Source organism: Diuraphis noxia, unplaced genomic scaffold (assembly GCF_037042655.1).
Source record: "Diuraphis noxia isolate RWA-SAM2 unplaced genomic scaffold, SU_Dnox_SAM2 contig0002, whole genome shotgun sequence".
NCBI lineage: Eukaryota > Metazoa > Arthropoda > Insecta > Hemiptera > Aphididae > Diuraphis > Diuraphis noxia.
The window spans coordinates 54,402,409-54,422,271 of NW_028301712.1; the positions used below are offsets into that span (position 1 = coordinate 54,402,409).

The 19,863-nt window shown below is 28.5% G+C and overlaps 1 protein-coding gene across 6 annotated transcripts; it reads left to right on the forward strand.

Annotated features, from left to right (window-relative positions):
* The first annotated feature begins 2,376 nt into the window (after positions 1-2,376).
* Positions 2,377-19,863, forward strand: LOC149058681 (modular serine protease-like). Of its 6 annotated transcripts, none has more exons than XM_089220645.1 (12): positions 2,379-2,624; positions 4,784-4,844; positions 9,127-9,243; positions 9,321-9,512; positions 9,808-10,022; positions 10,224-10,439; positions 15,104-15,268; positions 15,332-15,465; positions 15,543-15,710; positions 16,056-16,212; positions 16,495-16,669; positions 18,108-19,863. In XM_089220645.1, exons 1-11 carry the CDS (start codon positions 2,573-2,575, stop codon positions 16,662-16,664), a joined length of 1,647 nt encoding a protein of 548 aa, XP_089076771.1. In that variant the 5' UTR covers positions 2,379-2,572; the 3' UTR covers positions 16,665-16,669; positions 18,108-19,863. The 6 variants fall into 6 exon arrangements, with proteins under 6 accessions (XP_089076773.1, XP_089076771.1, XP_089076772.1 ...); XM_089220646.1 differs by having other exon boundaries at positions 16,495-16,665; XM_089220648.1 differs by having other exon boundaries at positions 2,605-2,714; positions 16,495-19,863.

Genomic DNA, 19,863 nt, shown 5'->3' on the forward strand with positions numbered 1-19,863 from the left:
CCGGAACCACCAGAAGTCAACCGATCGATTTTGGACCTATCTGATATCCTATATGATAGCAGATAGGTAGAACAAACTATTGCCTCAATTCGGGTTTTCCCTGTATTTTTCAGGAATCATCGAAGAATTATTTGTTAACTAAATCATTTGATCGCAGATTTTTTACTAATTATTATACTAAGGAACTTATATCTACCAAAAAATGAACCAAAACCATAAATTAAAAACTTATTTGTATTTTGAAAACAGTACATCAAATAAACGTCTATTCAAATTAGTGTAAAATTGAAACATTGTTCTTTATAAGTGTATAACATAGGTATATTTATAACATAATCTCTCTATACATTTGAAGACTTTATTATTAATTTTGTTGGTCCCAAAACCATTTCAGTTCATCATACTACCACCTATTATCTTTAAGTTCACAATAAATAGTTGAGCTCCAAGAATAACTGTAAAATTAAAAATTATAATAATGCTTGACGAGGCCTTTGTATCTAAATAGTACCTAAAAATTTCAAGAAAAGTAATCATTATTTCTTTAAAATTCCGGGTTCACAAAGTTGAAGATTTATAATAGGTACCTAATAAGTAATAAGTAATAAATATTAATGCTTACTGCAGAAATACAAAATTGGTTAGAGGTGACAATTATGACAATATTATGAGTTACTGGTGTCAAGACCATTCACTTGAAGAGGTTATTGTTAATTTTGTTGGTCCGAAAACCACATTATTTTATTTTGCTCGAGCTCATCATAGACAAAAAATAATAAAATAACTTGAACTAATGTTAATATTTGGTCAGTAGTTTTAGTTAAAGTAGCTCTATGGAGTTTAATAAGCGGTTGATGCTAAATAAAAAGTGTGATTTTGTTTGAAAACTTGATAATTAAACATTTTATTCAGTAAAATACAACAAAGTGATTTTGTCAGATAATAATATGCTATTCAACAGTAATATGATTACTACCATTAATGAGTTATTAAATTTAGGTAAACCGAAAAACAAAGATTTTTAAAACCACCTGCAAGCACTGCGTAGGTATTCAATAAAGATGCTATAGGTATGCCAGCACGACATCGTTTCAGCACCCGGACGGCGAATTTGGTTTTGCGTAAAAAAGAGAGGAGTACAAATTTTTTTAAGAAAAATACAAATGGATACTACAAATCAAGTAAAAAAATGAGATATGTTAGGGCGGGGAGGTTGACGATTTACGGGTTCTATGACAACGCACCTATAATTGGCAATCTTCTTAACGCAAAATCCAGAACAAAACCGTGTTAAAATTTAAGCATCAATTAGTATGGTATGAATAATTATGTTAAATAAACAGGCATTGGTACAATTCTGTAATTTTTTTCATACATGACCTCAATATTTTTTACTGTATAAAGTTTAGGCTCCTCCCATCAGGCCCAATACAACTACAAAAGCACAAAGTTCTGTGGGCTGTGGCCATACTTCCTATACACATGCCTAACGATGACACTGAATATGCTATAATCGTATCATACAATTAATATATTAACAATTTATGACGCATATAATATGTCCTTATCTATGTAATAGATTCTAGCTAGGATATAGTGTTTCATGATGTATATATTATAATTACACGGCCGTCGATCGTCTAGAATAGCGGTGCCCAAAATCCAAACCACGGTGCCCTAAAAACATATAACTATAGCACTTTCCATTGGCACGTGGTTCATAATAAATGATCTACAATTTATTAAAAACACTTTACTCTAGGTGTCAATAATACAATCTTACATTTCAAACTTTGGGGACATTAGCAGCAGATTATGATAGTTTATAATTGTATATGACATTACTCAATAATTAAAATGTTATAATATGTAGGTATGTTTAAAATACTATTTATCTTTTAAAAATAATTGTTTTAAATTTCTAATAGGTAATTATAAAACTGCATACATTTTAGGTTGGCTACGTATACTTAGAATTATGTTCAAGAAAATTATAGAAATTGTCTAAATAGTCTTATAATTAAATATTTTTGTTTCTCAATGAATTTATAGCAAGGTATCGTGACTGAATGTTGTTCAAAAAAGGATACTTCCAGAAAAAAAGTTTGGGAACCACTGTTTTAGGATATAGGTACCTATACCTAAGACCTAACCTATGTAAATGGTACATATATATTATAAATTGGCAAGAACAGATAAACGAAAAATTATTTTTATTTTAGGTTAAAATTATTTATTGTACTCTATTTAAAAATACATTTCAATATTATTATACACTTGAAAAACGAATGGATGTGATGGGAGAAACTTCAAGTATAACCCCCACTATACCATCATAAACTATCGGCCATTCATTACTCAGTCGATCATAGACACTTACCTACAACACTACTGGTTTAACCATATTGTTAATAGTATAAGATTTAACTATTTCAGTGTTGAATTGTAAGTAGTCGTTTATGAATCGGTTAACAATTATTAATAATGTACAATCAATTTTAATATAATATTATCTACCTAGTTAGTATTGTTATCTTATTAAATTTAAAATATATACTTTCGTCATCGGTAGATGACCATGAAATCTTTGTTCTCCTGGCTATCGTGTTTTTGTTTCATTTTCGGTACGTAATTTTAATACAGTACGATGCGTATATCTAACATAACCTGTATACTATAATATTTATTGGACACATATCACCTATATTATTCAAGTAAATACAAAGTATAAATTTAAATATAAATCGATCGTTTAAATATTCTAACACACTAGTAAATTTCTAAATAAGGCATGGAATTAGCATTTTGAATAGGAAAGTATTTTCATGATAAAGTGTTTAAATATTTTAATTATTTTGCATTTAAACATTAAAACGGCTTATATAATTTTAATCTCTGTTATATTATTGTATTATGTAGGTACTTGCCGCTAAAACGAACATATTAAGACAGTTACTTTACATAAAAGTGTAGTTTTGTTCGGGGAAAAAAGTATTTTTTATGTTGGTTGTACCAAAATATTGTCGTTGCCTTACATAAGGGGTGGCGGGGACAAAGATAACATGCTGATCTTCACATGATAATATTATTAAAAAACCAGTAGACTAGACGTGTATCAACCCATATTAGTTTTGTCGTAATTTCCTTAAAAAAAAAAACAACTTTGACCTATTAGAATATTACACTCATACCTTACTCATAGGCGTAGGGTGATCAAAATATATATTGGGTGGAGGGGGTCTGAAAATAATAATAATAAAGAAACAACACTATAAACTAAATTAAAATAACGGTACTAAGCAAAAATAATACAAATAATTCTAGGGGGACTAATTAGGGCTAAGCCTCCCCCCAAATCCCCACACTAGATACCCCTATGACCGCAGTTAAGATTTAAACTTAAAAGCAATAATTTATGAAATTATTATTTTATTTATTAAAAAGTAAGTATTGAGTTTTATATCAGATAGAAGTGTTTTTATCAGAAAATTATATTAATTATTAATTTATTAATAAAATTAATAAATAAATAATTTAAATTTATAGTAAAAAGTTAAGTTGGATTTATGTTGTATTTTAAATTAGATGATTACTACCTACCTTGAATGTGTATTTATAAGACTGATTGTCTTCAAGATTTTACTGTCCCACTTTCTACTGATACATTATACTAATTGAATTGGTTTAATTAATTATATAACCTATTTATAGTTCTTTTTAAGCATGTAAAATAAAGAATTAGTTTCGAGAACAGAATCATAAATACTTTAAATAAAATCTTTTTAAATCGAGCATGTAAACATGAAAACAATTTTTCTTACCTTGTGATTTGTATAAAATTTAAATTATTTTCTGGATTATACAATTTTAAATATTCCTAATCTTAAATAATATATACAAAAAATAAAATATTTGGATTGCTAAGAGATATAAAAATAAATCATTTGAATTATTTGCATTTAAAATATTATTCAATGTGTTTCACTGAGTATGCTCCTCCGATTTTTACTTAAATAATAATTGCTTAAACTTTAAACATCAAATACAAACGTTATTTTTTGTTTATTAGCTTTTAGTTGGTAAAAATTATAGCTCAACAATTATACAATTATACTTGACTATGACAAACTTAGGATTTAATGGACAATTTTTTGAAAATGTAGTTGTGCCTAATTTAAAATTTAAACTTATAGTTTATCAATATTAAAATTTGACTATAGACAATGGTACTTAGGACTAATTTTATAAAAAAAAAAAAAAAATTAGGCAATATCAAATCTAGTATTTTTATACTTGCCATATGGACTGTTTTAATAAATTATACATAATGATAAATTCATAATATTTATTGCTCACATTTTTTAATTATCATACCCCAGATATCTTCCAAACCCATTATCATCTATCATTATTCATCACCAAGTTAAATAACTCAAAAACTACCAATATGAAGTTTGATTTTCGAGATGTTTAGATAGATTTTCTGATAAATAACTTACAGTAGAAAAAGGAAGGTTCTTATTTGAAAAACAGAAGCTTGTATCTCCGCAGGATACGTCTTAAGTATAACAAAAAATCTCAAGAATATGAAGAATATGAAAACATGGTTTTTAAGTATATTGTATGATTCCGAAATCTGATTTTGAATAACTGCATTATTCAAGAAAAAAGGGATGAGTATACTTAGTCAACCACTCTATATAATAGCTTAAAATTAATGTATTAATTATAATTTGCCTACCCCCGTCTATTATACATGAATTGCAATATTTTATTATTTTAGAAACTGGCATTTTGTGTGATAGAAAACTCGAAAAACGACAAACAATATTTTCTTGCCCAGGGTTGGTAACTATAATATATTATACTATGTTTTTACAATAAATAATAAAACCTACAATTTAGACTTATATTAGAATATAGCTTTTATAAAATATATTTATTAAGTGTTATTTATAAATTAATTTTCATTTGTAGGTAAATGAATTAATTTAATTATATTTTGAATTTTGAAATAATGTTTGTATTATGTTTATTAATTATTTTAATTGTCAATCTTTTATAAATCGTATATAATGTATTTGTTATAATGAATTGTGGATTGGGTCCAGTTTTTAAAAGGGTTGTTTGTGTTGCTATTGAGAAAATTGAAGCCTATAGTCAAGTTTAGAAAGGATAAATCCTGAGAATAGGTTTCTCATGAGGTATGGATAAATTTTTTGATTATGTTAAATCAGGAGATGGTGGAGTTTTTAGGTAAGAGATGTGAGGTAGGTATCCATCTGGTTTTAACGTCGAAAGTAACTCAAAAGATTTTGACTTTGGGTTGGTTTGTGATTGTGTGGTCTCCGATCTTGATTGAGATGTTTTGAGATTTTCTCCTTAGGCTGAATAATAATAGATTAGATTTGGAGTGGGAGAAGTGGAAACCAGATGATTCAGACCAGGACATGATTTTGATTGACAAGTATTGTAATAACTGTTGTATGGTGATGGAGTTGGTTCTGTGGCAGAGAATGATGAAAGTCATCGGCATATCCAAATATAAAAAATGTATACAGGGAGATGTTATTGATAGCGATGATAAAAATAGTAACAGAAATTCTTGGCAAAATATGTCAGAGAGGGCGTTAGAGGTTTTGACTTAAAACGTTTGGTGACTGAGGAATTGGTGATGAAGTAAAACATAATTTCTATGGAGATAATTTTGTGGAGAATGTTTAGTATTCCGGGTCTCCGTTCAGTTGGGCGGGACCATTTTCCTCCAAAAACGAGATTCCGTTTTCCTCCACTGTCCATTTTCCGCCAAAAACAAAAAAGGTTGGTTTCCATTTTCCTCCACATTATTTTTGACTAAAATTATGTCTATTTTCCTCCAATATTTTAGTCAGTGTTGTAGTGTTGAGTTTCGTATTATAAAAATAGAGTATGGCTAGGATCACATTTTGCGCGTATCTGTTGATTAAATTCTGGTCGCGTTCTTATCGGCTAGGGAAAAACGCTAGTCCAAGTGTCCAACAGCACACGCAGTTTATAACAGCCGATTGTAACTTTGATTAAGCCTAATAAAGATGTCTTATAACTATAAAAAAATTTAATATTATTTACTGCAGTGATTTTACTATATTTTATATCTTTTATTTTACATATTATATTATTAACTAATTTATCATTTTATTAATAGATTGATTTATTTTTATTGACGTGCATACTTTTTTATTATATTCATTTTATTTTTATCATATTTTATATTTTACATAATGTCTGGTTGCGTTATCACAAATCCCTTATTATTAACTAATTTTGTATTATTTTTTTATTTATTAATTGATGCATTTTTGTCGACGTGAGTACTTTTTTATTATATTGATTCTCTTTTTAGCCACCTGCCAAGTTCAGCGCGTACGGTGTATTATTATATTATAATTATACTTTAAAATTTAAATATTTGATTCGTTCTTTTTTTTAAATTTAACATTCTGATAACGAATGACGATTTTATTATTTTTTATTTATTGGAGGAAAATGGTCAAAATTATTTTTATTTTTTTTTTTTTGAGGAAAATGGACAGTGGAGGAAAATGGTATCTCGTTTTTGGAGGTAAATGGCTACGGCCGTTCAGTTTCGTACGCTTTAGCGATATCAAAGCTGATAATTTTAAGGTTTGTTTGTTGATAATAAATGAAGTTTGAATCTCTTTTTTAATGATTAGCAAGTTATTAAGGGTACTCCTATGACGACGGAAGCCATTTTGTATAGGGGAAATAAGATTAAAGTTGTCAACAAACCATATAATAAATTTTTCAAGTAATTTACATAAAGTATTTAAAAGAGAGATCGAATGGTAGCTTTTAGCTTGAATCTATTTTTATTGGGATTCATAATCAGTATGACTTTCTTATGTTTCCAAGAATTAGGAAATGCATTGTTTTCCCAGATCATGTTGTAAATGGATAAGAGGTAGTTCCAAGAGGATTAGCTACATATTTTAGTGAGGAGGTAGATATAGTGGTATCTGTGAGTAAGTTCATAGTATTGACTAACCTAACCTCTCTGTATCCCTCTTGGAACTTTGTAGTTTGAAAAATTTTTAGAGCTTTGTTTTTTTTTTATGTATAGGTAGTTGATTTCTTCATTCCGCACAAGGGCTCTGGGGCGTTGAGAATTGCCCACCGAGCTTCTGATAGACATTTTGACAGCATTTGTTATGAGGGATGTGAAGTATTCAACGACAGTGTTGATATTTCCTTCTCAAGGGGGGGGGGGGGGTAGGTTGGATGTGTTTTGATCCATTATCGAGGAGAATAGGGTCTAGTTTCCATTTTTTTATTTTTCAATAAGGGGGGTAGATTAGATGTGCGTCATCCAGAGGAACATCCAATGCAATTTTTATGGGAAAGTGGTCGCTTCTATAAATTTCCAAAACATTTTGCCATTCGAGATTGTGCGTGAAGGAAGTGTTTGTCAAGGGTAGGTCGATGGCTGAGAGATGTCAGTTGGAAGAGTTTACTCTAGTGTGTTGTCCATCGTTTAGTAGTGTGATATTGTCACTTGGGAGTAACTCTTCGATAATTTTACCTCTTGAGTCGTTCTTGTATGATCCGCAGGTTTGACTATAGCTGTTGAAGTCGCCGAAAATGATGTATGGGGGGAGGAGAAGCTGAATAATATGTTCTATATCAAGGAAAGAGAGTGAAATCTTTCGGATTAGGTATATTGATGTCATATGTGTATGAGAGAGAGAGATAGAGTATAGAGACAGTTGGTGTTGAGGATGATTTATTTAGAAAGATATGATGATTTATAATGATAGCTACTCCTCCATTAGCTTTGTTGCATACATCATGATCTTTTTTATATATTTTGAAGTTACGGAGAGTAATACTGCTTTGTGAATTGAAATTGGTTTCTTGTATTTTATTCTTGAAAATAATTATGGAGTTGTGGTCTCTGATTATGAGTTAGAGATTTTCTAATTTACTATAGAACCCATTTAGTTCCATTGAATAATATTCATGAGGTTTGAAAATGTCGAGATCATAAGATCTTGATATAATAGGGTAGGTTGTGAGATAATGTGTTATTGGGCGTGTTAATTTGATGAGATTTATGAGGTTGGTTGGAATTAGTATATAATATTGTATAGCTTGGTTAGGTGACCTTTTAAATTATGGTCTTTATTTACAAATTTACAACCATGATTTCATCTAACAGGATTGTCAATAGTGTTTGCCTCTTTATTTAATGAAAGGATATTGACGGATTTATTGGTATAGTTATCAAGTATATGTATAAATTGAATAAATTAAATATATATAATGGGTATTGTTCATTAATAGTAGAGAAATCTTCTATTTGTTTTAACGCTTTTTTCATAGGCATATTTGATCTACTGAATGAGTTAAATTTAGATTATATTTTGGCTCTCTTTATTGTTTTTTAATTTTTACTACAGTGGATATAACATATTAAGTTGATTGTAGAGTTGTGCAGTTTTGAAGATGATGAGTCAGAGATACGTCTTTTATATGTGTCATGCTGTGTTAGATATGATATGGGTTCTTTACTATGGTCGGATATTAAAAATGTAGGAGAAGAAGTTTCTAAGAACCAGTACATGGTTGTCTGCTTCTGGCTTACAAATTTTGCTAAAAACATAAAATCCCCCCTTCCAAACCAAATTCTTATAAATAAATAATAAATCAATTTTATATAGTGATTATCAGCCATAGAGTAAAAATGTGCTATTGAGAGCTATAAAACAGTATTGTAGAATATACGTGTTGTACGGGTTGGCAGTAGAACACAAATTGTCGTGTATTATATTATGTGGCTTATAAAATATGTTTGAAGTATGATTATTTATATTTAATAGGTATATTTTACTTTTAAAACATAATACCTATAATAATAGTGTTACACTGAGATTATAACTCAATGTACATTATTAATTTTTGATAGGTTATAGGAATACATCGGTAATGTTATTTATTCTATACAATTATATACATTAGGAATATTCCATAACTTTATTTTATAAAATTAGATATTTTATTGAGTATTATGAAATAAAAATGTATACTGGCCTTTTTAAATACGTTTACATTTACCTTTATTAAAATAAGTGTAACGGAATATGGGTGTGGATCTGGCCAGTGCGTTGATGTCTCAGTCACTTGTAATGGGATACGAGATTGCAGTGATGGATCGGACGAAACTTTACTTTTATGTGAAATGGTCCTGTAAGTCGATAATGAGTTATAATAAAATTAAGGGTACAAAATTGAAAATATAGTTCACATTGACATTTTACATTTAGGTGTCCACAGTTTACATTTAAGTGCAAATATGGCGCTTGTATCAGTGGCAAGAATTTTTGTGACGGCATCGAACAATGTGCTGATGGTTCAGATGAAGAAAAATGTTCCAATTCAACGTTAATATCAACATTTACAAGTTTAATACCAAAAAAAACTGACACAGCAAAACCAATAACACCATCTCGTATTAAGTAGGTTACTCGAATAAATTTTCACCTATATAGTTCCATGATAAGGTACATTTTGAATTTAAGTATACTTAAGTCTTGCAAAATGAGTCCTAAAAATATTACTTGAAAAAAGTTAGGTAACACATTATATTGTATTGTATTTTAAAAGTATATAATTTTTTAATATGTAATTAATCCCTATTATTTCTCTATATTAAAACAAATGTTTCTATCATCTATGAAACAAAATATTGATAATATTGAATATTATGATAATTGATGACTGGTAATTTAATTCTTGTTATGTTGATTTTAGGAAAACTTGCACGTTACCGGCAATCGAGGGCACAAAATATTTTTATAAAGATTGGAATGAAAATGTTTCTCTGTCTCATTCCACTGAAATTGAACAATATCGCATTGTTGAGGAGGACTGTGAAGTTGGGTATTATAAAGTTGTTCCTTATAGATTTATGGTGTGTTCTGAATCCGGTCAATGGAGACCATTCGTAACGGAAGAATTATGTTTGAGTAAGTTGCCATTTCCTATTGTATAGTGTTGAATTGTATTTGATACATAAATACAGATTATGTAAAAATGTATTAAAAAGATAAAACTTTTGGTTTGATCTGACTGATTTTATTAATAATAAATATAATATTATACATATATTATTCAACCGTTACTACTGAATGTGCATTAATATAATTATATTTTATTGATGTAACCAGAAATGTGTCCACCTATGAAATCAGATAGCTTAGATTTTGAATGTACCCATGAAGATAAATATATTAGTTGCTTAACTCCAATACCTGGAACTATATTGTATCAACAATGTAAAGTCACTCATAGATTACCTAGCGGAAAAGATCAAGTCCAAATTCAATTAATTTGTCTGGAAAATTCAACATGGAGTGATGACGGTCTATATACGTGTATTCCAAGTATTTTTTCATTAATATTATTATTATTATTTTTTAACTGCCTATGACATCTTTATTTAAAAGTCTTTATAAATACAATTCGTTGTGAATGTGTACAATATGATAATTTATAAGTAATAATAATTAAAATAATTACTCAAATATATATTGTACAAGAACATGTTTGGGGTTATACCTCCAATTAGACAGCCCCTTTCCTTAACCTAAGTTACTTAAACTAAATCTTATGACTTTAAATATTTGAGGCGCCTTATGTCTTGCGATTTAATTAGAAGTTGTAAAGCACTTGCATTGGAATACAGCTTAAGTTCTTACACACGTTTGTCGGCAAACTTTTTGATTTCATCCTGAATGGATGATATATTTAAATCTTGATAGATGATTTCATTCCTGTCAAACCGTTATACTGCAACAATGGTACGAAGAGCAATATTCTGACAGCGTTGAATGACTTTGATGTTGGATTTGCTAACACAACCACACAGTTAGGTTATAGTTAATTAAGTCCAAATCGGTTTGATAATAGCATATAGAAGCTGTTTGTTTGTCTGATACAACTAGCCAATACAGCTTGCGCATTTTTTCTTTAATTTGTAATCTTTCTGGTAGACATGGTTTTTCTAACTAAGATGAGAATCCATGCAGACCCAAGTATTTAACTGAATCTTTTTGTGGAAATGTCGTGTGATCCAGAGACACTGGAAAATTTTCAGTTTTTCGAATTTTACAGTTTACGTGTAGGTACCGATTTATTGCTTAGTTATCCTTTGTACCAAACCTTGTCAAAACCTTGGGCTACGTTTAAGAACATTCCGCAACAATATATTATTTTTCTAATGCTTTATTAATTACGTTAGTGATACCGGTGAACTTGGACAATAATAAAATCGTTATTCCGAAATCCAAACTGATGGTCTGGTACGAGTTGTCTTTCTTCAATAATACCTAATTTAATGCCTAATGTTAATGATGATAAGCTAAGCCTTATTCTTAAAGAACTCCAGAATATTAAATCCCGTCAATTAAAATCTGATGACTTGTTGGTCAACATCTCTACGTCAGTTAATACTCTGAATCTAAAGCTATCGGAGCAAGAAAAAAACTTGTCACCCTTTGGTCATTTAGTTTATTCGCTAAATAAACAGCTCACTATAATCACTAAGGAAGTCAAGGAACATGCCCAACGCTTCAAAGTTCTTGAAACCCGCATAGCTGCCACAGAAAAGACTCTGTCTGGCACAGTCGTGCAATCTTCTTCGCCATCCATTAATGACATTGCCTTGGAAATCCAACAAAGGTCACTCTGTGGTCTCAATATAATTATACGGGGAGCACCGGAATCCTCATAATTTCAGTTACTTGGCAAAGTTTCTCATGGCAAAATATTCATAGCTGACTTATTCAAAAAACTTAATCTTCCGGGCCCTACCGCATCTATCGTCAATGCTTTTAGAGTCGGGAAAATGTCTAAAGTTAAACCACGAATCTTGAAGGAAGTGTTCTCTTCACGTGATCCAGCCGACTCTGTGTTAAAGTCTTACCTAAACACTCACGCCACTTCACCGGATCTCATTTCAGGCATCGCTATTTCACGGGACCGTACCTACTCTGAACGGCAATCGATTCGCGAGGTTAGGTTACAACTGCATATCAGACAAGCGAGTGAACCCAATATCACCATCCGCTATTTCAATGGTCTTCCAAGAATTGTTAACATTTATGCTAACAATTGTTAAATAAACAACCTTAAACCATGATCGCTTCCAAAAACACTAGCCACCAATCAAAAAAAATTGTGATTTATTCAAAATTAATTGTACGCAAAAAGCTTAGTTGTTATATTATATCCGCTCTACCTTTTAATGAATGCAACATTTGTAATAATTCTCGAACCACTTTACCAAATTTTTTATGCAAATATTATATGTTTCTTTCTAAATTCTCAGCTATTCCTCCCCCACCCAGCATATAAAACCATTATAATGTAATTAATAACGATTACAATAACACTCATTGTTCTAATATTAATTCATCCAAAGCAAGGTTTTGCACCTCAATGATTAAAAACTCTAACTTCCCTACTTATGTTTCCGCCAATTTTTTACGTATTGGGTATTACCAAAATTGTAGAGGTCTGAAAACCTAATTAAAAACTTTAATTTGCAATGTATCAATTTTCAACTATATTTTTATATGTCTTACAGAAACTTGGCCATGTGATAATATTAATGATGATGAATTTAGTTTTTATAATTATACCATATATAGATGTGATAGAAATGCTCAATCCAGTATTTTTAGTAGAGGTGGTGGTGTTCTTATAGCCATTCGCAATGAAGCTGTTATCCAAATAATTAATAATAACGTCGAACATTATTATTTGTTAAGTTTTGTCTAAACAGTTTCAATTTTGTGGTAAGTTTAGCATACATTCCTCCTAATAGCTCCTTATGAGTCTTACTTATCGACTGTTCAGTCCGTTATAAATGATAATCCAGATTGTATATTCATGTTCTGCGGTGACTTTAATCTGCCTGACATCACGTGGTCAAATGACAATCTTGGTTTAACGTTTAGCTCTAAGACGAGTCTTAGTATTCACTGTCTTTTGGAAACATTTACCTTTTTGAATTACTTTCAATTAAATCATCCCCAAAACTTCTTCTCTTCTTCTTCTCTAATTTCAAGTGGTTAAGTGTTCTCCCGGTCATTTCCTTCAGGAATTATTGGTGTTGCCGTTTTCGTTGCTTCAGTGATGTCATTGGTTAATTTTTGCACTACCATTTCAATATCCTATGATGTTTTTAGTTTCACTGAAAGAGTGATGGTTTCTTCAGTGATACTCCTAAGAAGATCTCAATATGTTCTTTTATTTGTGAGAAAGATTTTTCGTTTTTTCATTATGACGTTTGAACTTAGTGAGAGTAGGTAACACAGGAATATGGTCGGAAGATAGTTTCTATAAATATCTCAACTTCAACATAAACGAAATATTTGTTCAGTATGAAAAAGTTTAAGAGGTCGGGTATCTTATTTGGGTCAGTAGGTTTTCTGGTTTTTTTGGTGGGCTTAAACTAGCTTCTGAGCTTTGACCCATGTTTTCATGAGCATTTGTATTGTTTAAATTATTTTTACCGTAATGATATTAGTATTAATATTACTCACTTGTTTGTCTAGTAGTTGACTCTGTAATTGTACAATACTCACTTATAATTCAATTAAAAGTTTGTGTAGTGTCTCATTTTCATTTTTAATGCGTACCAAAGTAGCTTGGTCAACTAAAATTAGTGTTGACGCCGTGGGAGTATTGTCCTTCGAGCCCATTGCTGGACGCGCGATGGTTTATATAATTTGTATTATGATTGCGTTGTAAGCAAAAACATTGTAAAGATATATTTAATTTAATAAACACTTCGCACAATTCGACATACGCTAAGAACCTAGATGTTATTTGTTCGATAGTCAAAACACGACTTAAATTATTATTATTATTATTATTATCAGCACTGTGTAAAATAATTGTATTAAATTAACATTAAGTATACAATGAAAAAAGTAAAATATAGGAAATTATAAAAATATAAGCTTCATAAAATTATTTACAATTGTACAATATTTATCACTAATATATTATAAATAAATACAATTTATTCAAGTATCTAATAAACAAAACCATTAATACTATGATAGTGAAGCGGTTTCAGCTGAATCGAGGTGTATACAAATCCACATATTTATATTTGCAGTTTTATATTTTTTTTAAACAATAGACATTATACAGAGTTATTTACTAAGCATTCTCAACATCAATATTTCCTATAATAATAAATAAATTCAAACTCCGATTTTTGGAATTTTTAAATACACTCAAACACTATTATTTTAAATTCTTGAATTTAATTTAATTATTTAATTATCACTACACAACACTTTTGTTTTTCAAATGATAATGATAATTTTTTATTTTAAATTATTTAGTAGATAATTTTTTACTGAGGAAAATATTACTATTACAACTATAGTAATGACCAACCAGAATTCATTTGTATAATATGTAGTTATATGCTGTCTCTGAGCCAGCTACTTTTAACAGTTATGGTTACGATAGTTTATTAGTAAAATTAATTTTTTTTCGGCGATAAAAATATTTTACAAAATTATAAAATTGATGTAATATTGGATCCTAAACCTTATTATACTTGAGCCATTTTTTTTTTAAATTAATATTGTTGATAGATTAATCACTAAAATTTACAAATTGTAATAATCTCCAACATAATATTTTACAAACCTATTAGGCTTAGTACACAAAATTAAAATAACTTAAAAAGATACTCATATATACGTAATTTAATTCTGGTACATCAAAATTTTCGGATAATTTATCTATTAAATAATGTATAGTAGAAAAGGGGTTATATTTTAAAAAAACAATTTTTTACTCACAGGACACTCCTTTAGTATCTAGTAAAAAAATCTTAAGAACTTAATAATATGTTTCGTAAGTAAGTTTAAAAATTCCAAGAATCAGATTTTGAATAATTATATTATTGAAGATAAAGTGGGGAGCATCCCTGGCGAATTACCCCTCATTTTATTCTGTAACATTGTTTTATAATATTATTATTTATTAAATATTATGAACTATTAAAATATGATCATAGCTTGTGGTTTACTAAATACTAAAAGTGATGTACAAAACGACGGTAAAGAAAAATATGGGACAGTGCCTTGGAGCGTAGGATTATATCGTCAAATAAAAAGTCGTGACGAGTATTATGAATTGATATGTGGAGGAACATTGATTGCTCCGAATAAAGTTATCACTGGTATAAAAGTGTTTAACAAAATATATTTAAAGAAGAATTAAAAATATGTATTATTTTTTATAGCGGCTCAGTGCTATTGGGAAGAAGGCTATACGAATAAAATTCTGATGAATAAAAATCATAAGTATACAGTTGCCGTTGGAAAGTATACTAGTGACCTTTCGATAAAAGACAATAATTTTACTCAAATTATCGATGTAAGTATAATTTCTTAGTTTAGAACAAAAATATCACTTGTTCCTAAGTATGAGTATTTACAAAAAGTAAATTTTAGGTGGCTTTCGTTTATTTAAAAGAGAGTTATTATGGTCCTTCTGGATATTATGCCGATAATTTAGCTATTGTCGTGTTACATACCCAAGTTACGATCAGTGATGCTATTTTGCCAGTTTGTATCGATTGGTCCAAACAGTATTCTATTCCAAACGGATCAAATGGAAAGGTAATTTTGTTGAATATTTTATACGGTTACCTACGCGAAACTTCTTGATCACAACTTAAAGACTCAAGTAGTTTACGTATAAAATATATAACACAAAGAACTAACTAACCAAAAATAAAAAATAAATAAAAAATAACAACAACACTTAATTTTAAAACCAATTTATTTGTCACTTCCGCTAGAATCAAAATATTTGAAAAAAAAAACTTAAACAATTTGTATTTGTTTGTTTGTAGGTAATACCTATGTCTATATGAAATTCAGTCATCTTAATTTTATATATTTAACAATTATTATAATACAAGTATAAATAGTATGAAATAAATTAAACAATTTGTTTCATAGGTTGTCGGCTGGGGAATAACGGAAAAAATGGAAAAAAGTTCCGTTATGTTAGAAACAAACGTATCATTTACTGACAAAAACACTTGTCGTGATATGTATTCCAATGGATTTCAATCATTGGTGACTATTGATAAATTTTGCGCCGTTTCTCAATTAGGTAATATAATAGTTTATAGCTAATAGATTTTGCATAAATGCAAAATACATAAAATAGGTACCTACCTACTTAAAAGTCATAAATTTGTTAACTCTTTTATAAGATATTAAAATATTTATCAAATGTCTATAGACTATAGTTACAGCTAAAATTTTTCTTTGATAATTATTATGTATTACAATTTCCTGATTATTTACAGTACTTATATATAATATTTTACATTAGTGAAACAGTAAATTTTTTATTATGCATAATACAGTTATTTTAAATTATTAATTGCAGGACATAGTATTACTGAAGGCTTTATTGGTTCAGGTTTAACATATGAACACGGCACTTTACAATTTTTAACTGGAATAGTGAGTGTTACGGATCCATACTCAAACGATTTAGTCACTGTTTTTACAGATGTCAGATACCATATTCAATGGATTCAAGAACGACTTCTCTAATGTAAGTGAGTACATCACTTACACTAGAGAAGTACTTTTACATTAAGTAAAATGTATTTATTCATTCCATCACGCCAAACGATTTTTTATTATTTAAAATCTAAATATTGTGAAAAACTCGTGTTAAATTACCTACATTAAATTGTTTATAACATTATTATTTATTAAGTTAATATCTAACCCATATATATATATAATATTTACATACCTATAATATAATTACATGCTTACATTCAATAGTTTTAAGCAAAATATCATGCTGATTTGCGAGTATTAAAGTTTTACTAATCGATAATAATAAGTTATTATAAATAAGAATTAAATTCTCTTAGACACGACATTTAGGTCATATTATTACAAATTTTGAACATTTGGTTTTTTGAGTCCAATTATAAAAAATAATTAAATGTATTACATCACTTGCATCTAATGAGATGTAGACTTACAAAAACTTTACGATGATAACTTCGAGTTTCCATATTCTAAATTTATTAGAAAGGTCTACACTATATATTATGTAATAACAATAAGTTGAATGCACGAATAAATTTCCACTGTCATTGAACTACTCGATAATTACAGTATGACGTAATTTTAATTATACTATAATAAATTCAAAATCATATAAAGCAGTGAACAAAAAAATTCAAAATAACAGTAGGTAAAGATGTTGTATAAACTATAAGATATTACTATAATAACGTTGGTTTTACCCACCGATACCTGTGAAATAGGAAAAAATTATAAAATTATGTAGTTATAACTTATAGATAAAAGTTGAAAGTAGGAAACTTTATATAATTATTTGGGAAGACTAGGTATATTATTTTAATTATTAGCTCATTTTTAGTATTTTATACTTAATTGTTAGGTTTATTTCAGTACACACAGTAGGCATGTCTAATTTTTAGAAATAGAACACTTTAAGCTTTAAAAATCAAACCAAACGTATAAGGTATTGCCACTCTAATTACGAACAATATATGAACAAAAATTTTAAAATTCAATAATTAATCTGAAATCCAAAAAATAAATTGGAACACGTCATACGTTTTGAATAAAAAAAAAAATTTTATTGATCTTTAGATCTACTTTTTTTTGTTATCTATTTTTATTCTTATTCACTTTAACAGCAAAGGTTATTAGTGTAAAGACTTATACTTTTTATATACTTTATTCATTAAATATATTAGATATTAAATTAGTAAAAAATTGTTTATACTTTAAATGTTGATTGACAAATATAACTAAAAAGTTTGATTCGTTCGATTAAAAAGCACGGTTTGAATTTAGTCTGGTACAATACCTAGTGCCTATTAAATAAAACATTGACGAATTCGGTTTAATACTTAGTACTTAGCCGGTTTTCCTTAAAATTATACCTCTTCCTTATCTGTTTTGAATTAGTGGATTCTGTTTTTTACCAAATGTCTTATTACATAGGCGTGTCTACGGTGGCAGCGTAGGATGCCTGGACTGTCCTGCAATTTTTGAAAGGCGCCTGTCAACCAAGTTTTAAATCTGGTGGTTCACAAATTTTATTTAGAAAAAAATGTCATGCATTACCTACTTATTTTTTTATAATAATATTGTATTGTATTGTCGAATTGATATCTCCATCTCTTTATGATTCTGATCGTAAATCGCTTTTTGCAACTGATATTTTCAAAAGGGTAAAACACGAGCTGCATCCGAGTTCCGTCCCAAATATAAAAATGTAATTTAAAGATAAAATAAGGTACTTGGGACGGATTTGTTGGGTTTTTAGTCGATTTCTAATGTAAGATTTACTGTTTTTGCATATTTTTGTACATGACTATTCGAGTGAGTTAGAAAAAGTTAGTAAATACATTGCATTTTATAACTTTTATCGCTCTTACTACCTAACGTATTGTTAATTATATCAAATATAACGAAATATCGTTTTTTACTATTATTTTTTTTATTAACTATTTTAGAACTTTAAATGTATTCGATATCCATTATATTATTGTTATATTATATTATACCTAATATTTATTAATACTATGAAATCAGTTAATTTTACAACATTGCATACAATTTCACACGCAATAGTGTCGCCAAAAGGGTCAAACGTACGCAATCGTGTTCTACTCTTTTATATGATGTTTTTTCATATGGTAATGATTTTGATGGTATTTTAACAAACTTTGATGTAACATATGTTAATGTGACATACAAGTTAATTGACAATACGTAAAATGTAAGTTATGTTCTTCAAAAGAAGCACATCTATGTTTGCTCCATATATGTGGAACATGCACAATGCAACAAAATTAGGATGATATAGTAGGACTAATAATATATCAAAAGGTTGGAAATTGGAACAATATAAGTTCCAACATTTAATTAGATTTAAACTTCCGCATATATTTATTCAAACTTTGCAGATATAATGAACTCCATAATCTCAAAAGAGATTTTAAAACTAAATACTGTTATTCAAATAAATTCGAATACATTTATTGAAATTATAAAAAAAAACATCCTTATTTGTTGTCTCAGTCGTACGTAACAGCAAATTTAAGCTCAGCATTTCACGTTTTATTCCGTTAACTTAAAAATTAGAGTGAATAGACTTAGATCTACTATGAAATTTGATAGTAAGAACATTATCTGTATTTTTTGGGAAAGTATTTTTACGATAATTCAGTTTTTAAGTGAGTTATGAGCATTTTTAGCTTACAATTTATTATACGCGCATAACTCAATTAAAAACTAAATTATCGTAAAATTACTTTCAACAAAACACAAGATAATCTTCTTACCATCAATTTTCATAATAGCTCTATTAGTTTTTAAGGTAATGGAGTAAAACCTACGTGAACTGCTAAGCGTAAATTTGTTATGTTACGCGTTTGTAAGACATGCAGATACAACAAATACGTGGCGTGGCGTCCTCTTAAATCAAATGATGATAGTTAGGCTTATATGTAAAATATATTTAAAACGTCTCAATACAAAACAATTTATTCTGAAATTATTAGTTTTCTAAAAAACGTATTGTATGTAATCAAACATTAGATATGATATTTTTTATTTGTATTATAACTTTTATTTATATTTAGAAGATCTTTTATCTTTTAATTTTATTAGAATGAGCTTTTGAATAATATTACACTATGTATTATACCATAAGATTATTAAAAGTATTAATAAATTTTATATACGGTGTCAA

Excerpts from the sequence above, each read along its gene's own strand:
- LOC149058681 (XM_089220645.1), top strand. The coding sequence starts at position 2,573 with ATGACCATGAAATCTTTGTTCTCCTGGCTATCGTGTTTTTGTTTCATT. Across the intron at positions 10,440-15,103 it reads TCTATATACGTGTATTCCAA|CTTGTGGTTTACTAAATACT; the intron begins GTATTTTTTCAT and ends ATATGATCATAG. Across the intron at positions 15,711-16,055 it reads CAAACGGATCAAATGGAAAG|GTTGTCGGCTGGGGAATAAC; the intron begins GTAATTTTGTTG and ends TTTGTTTCATAG.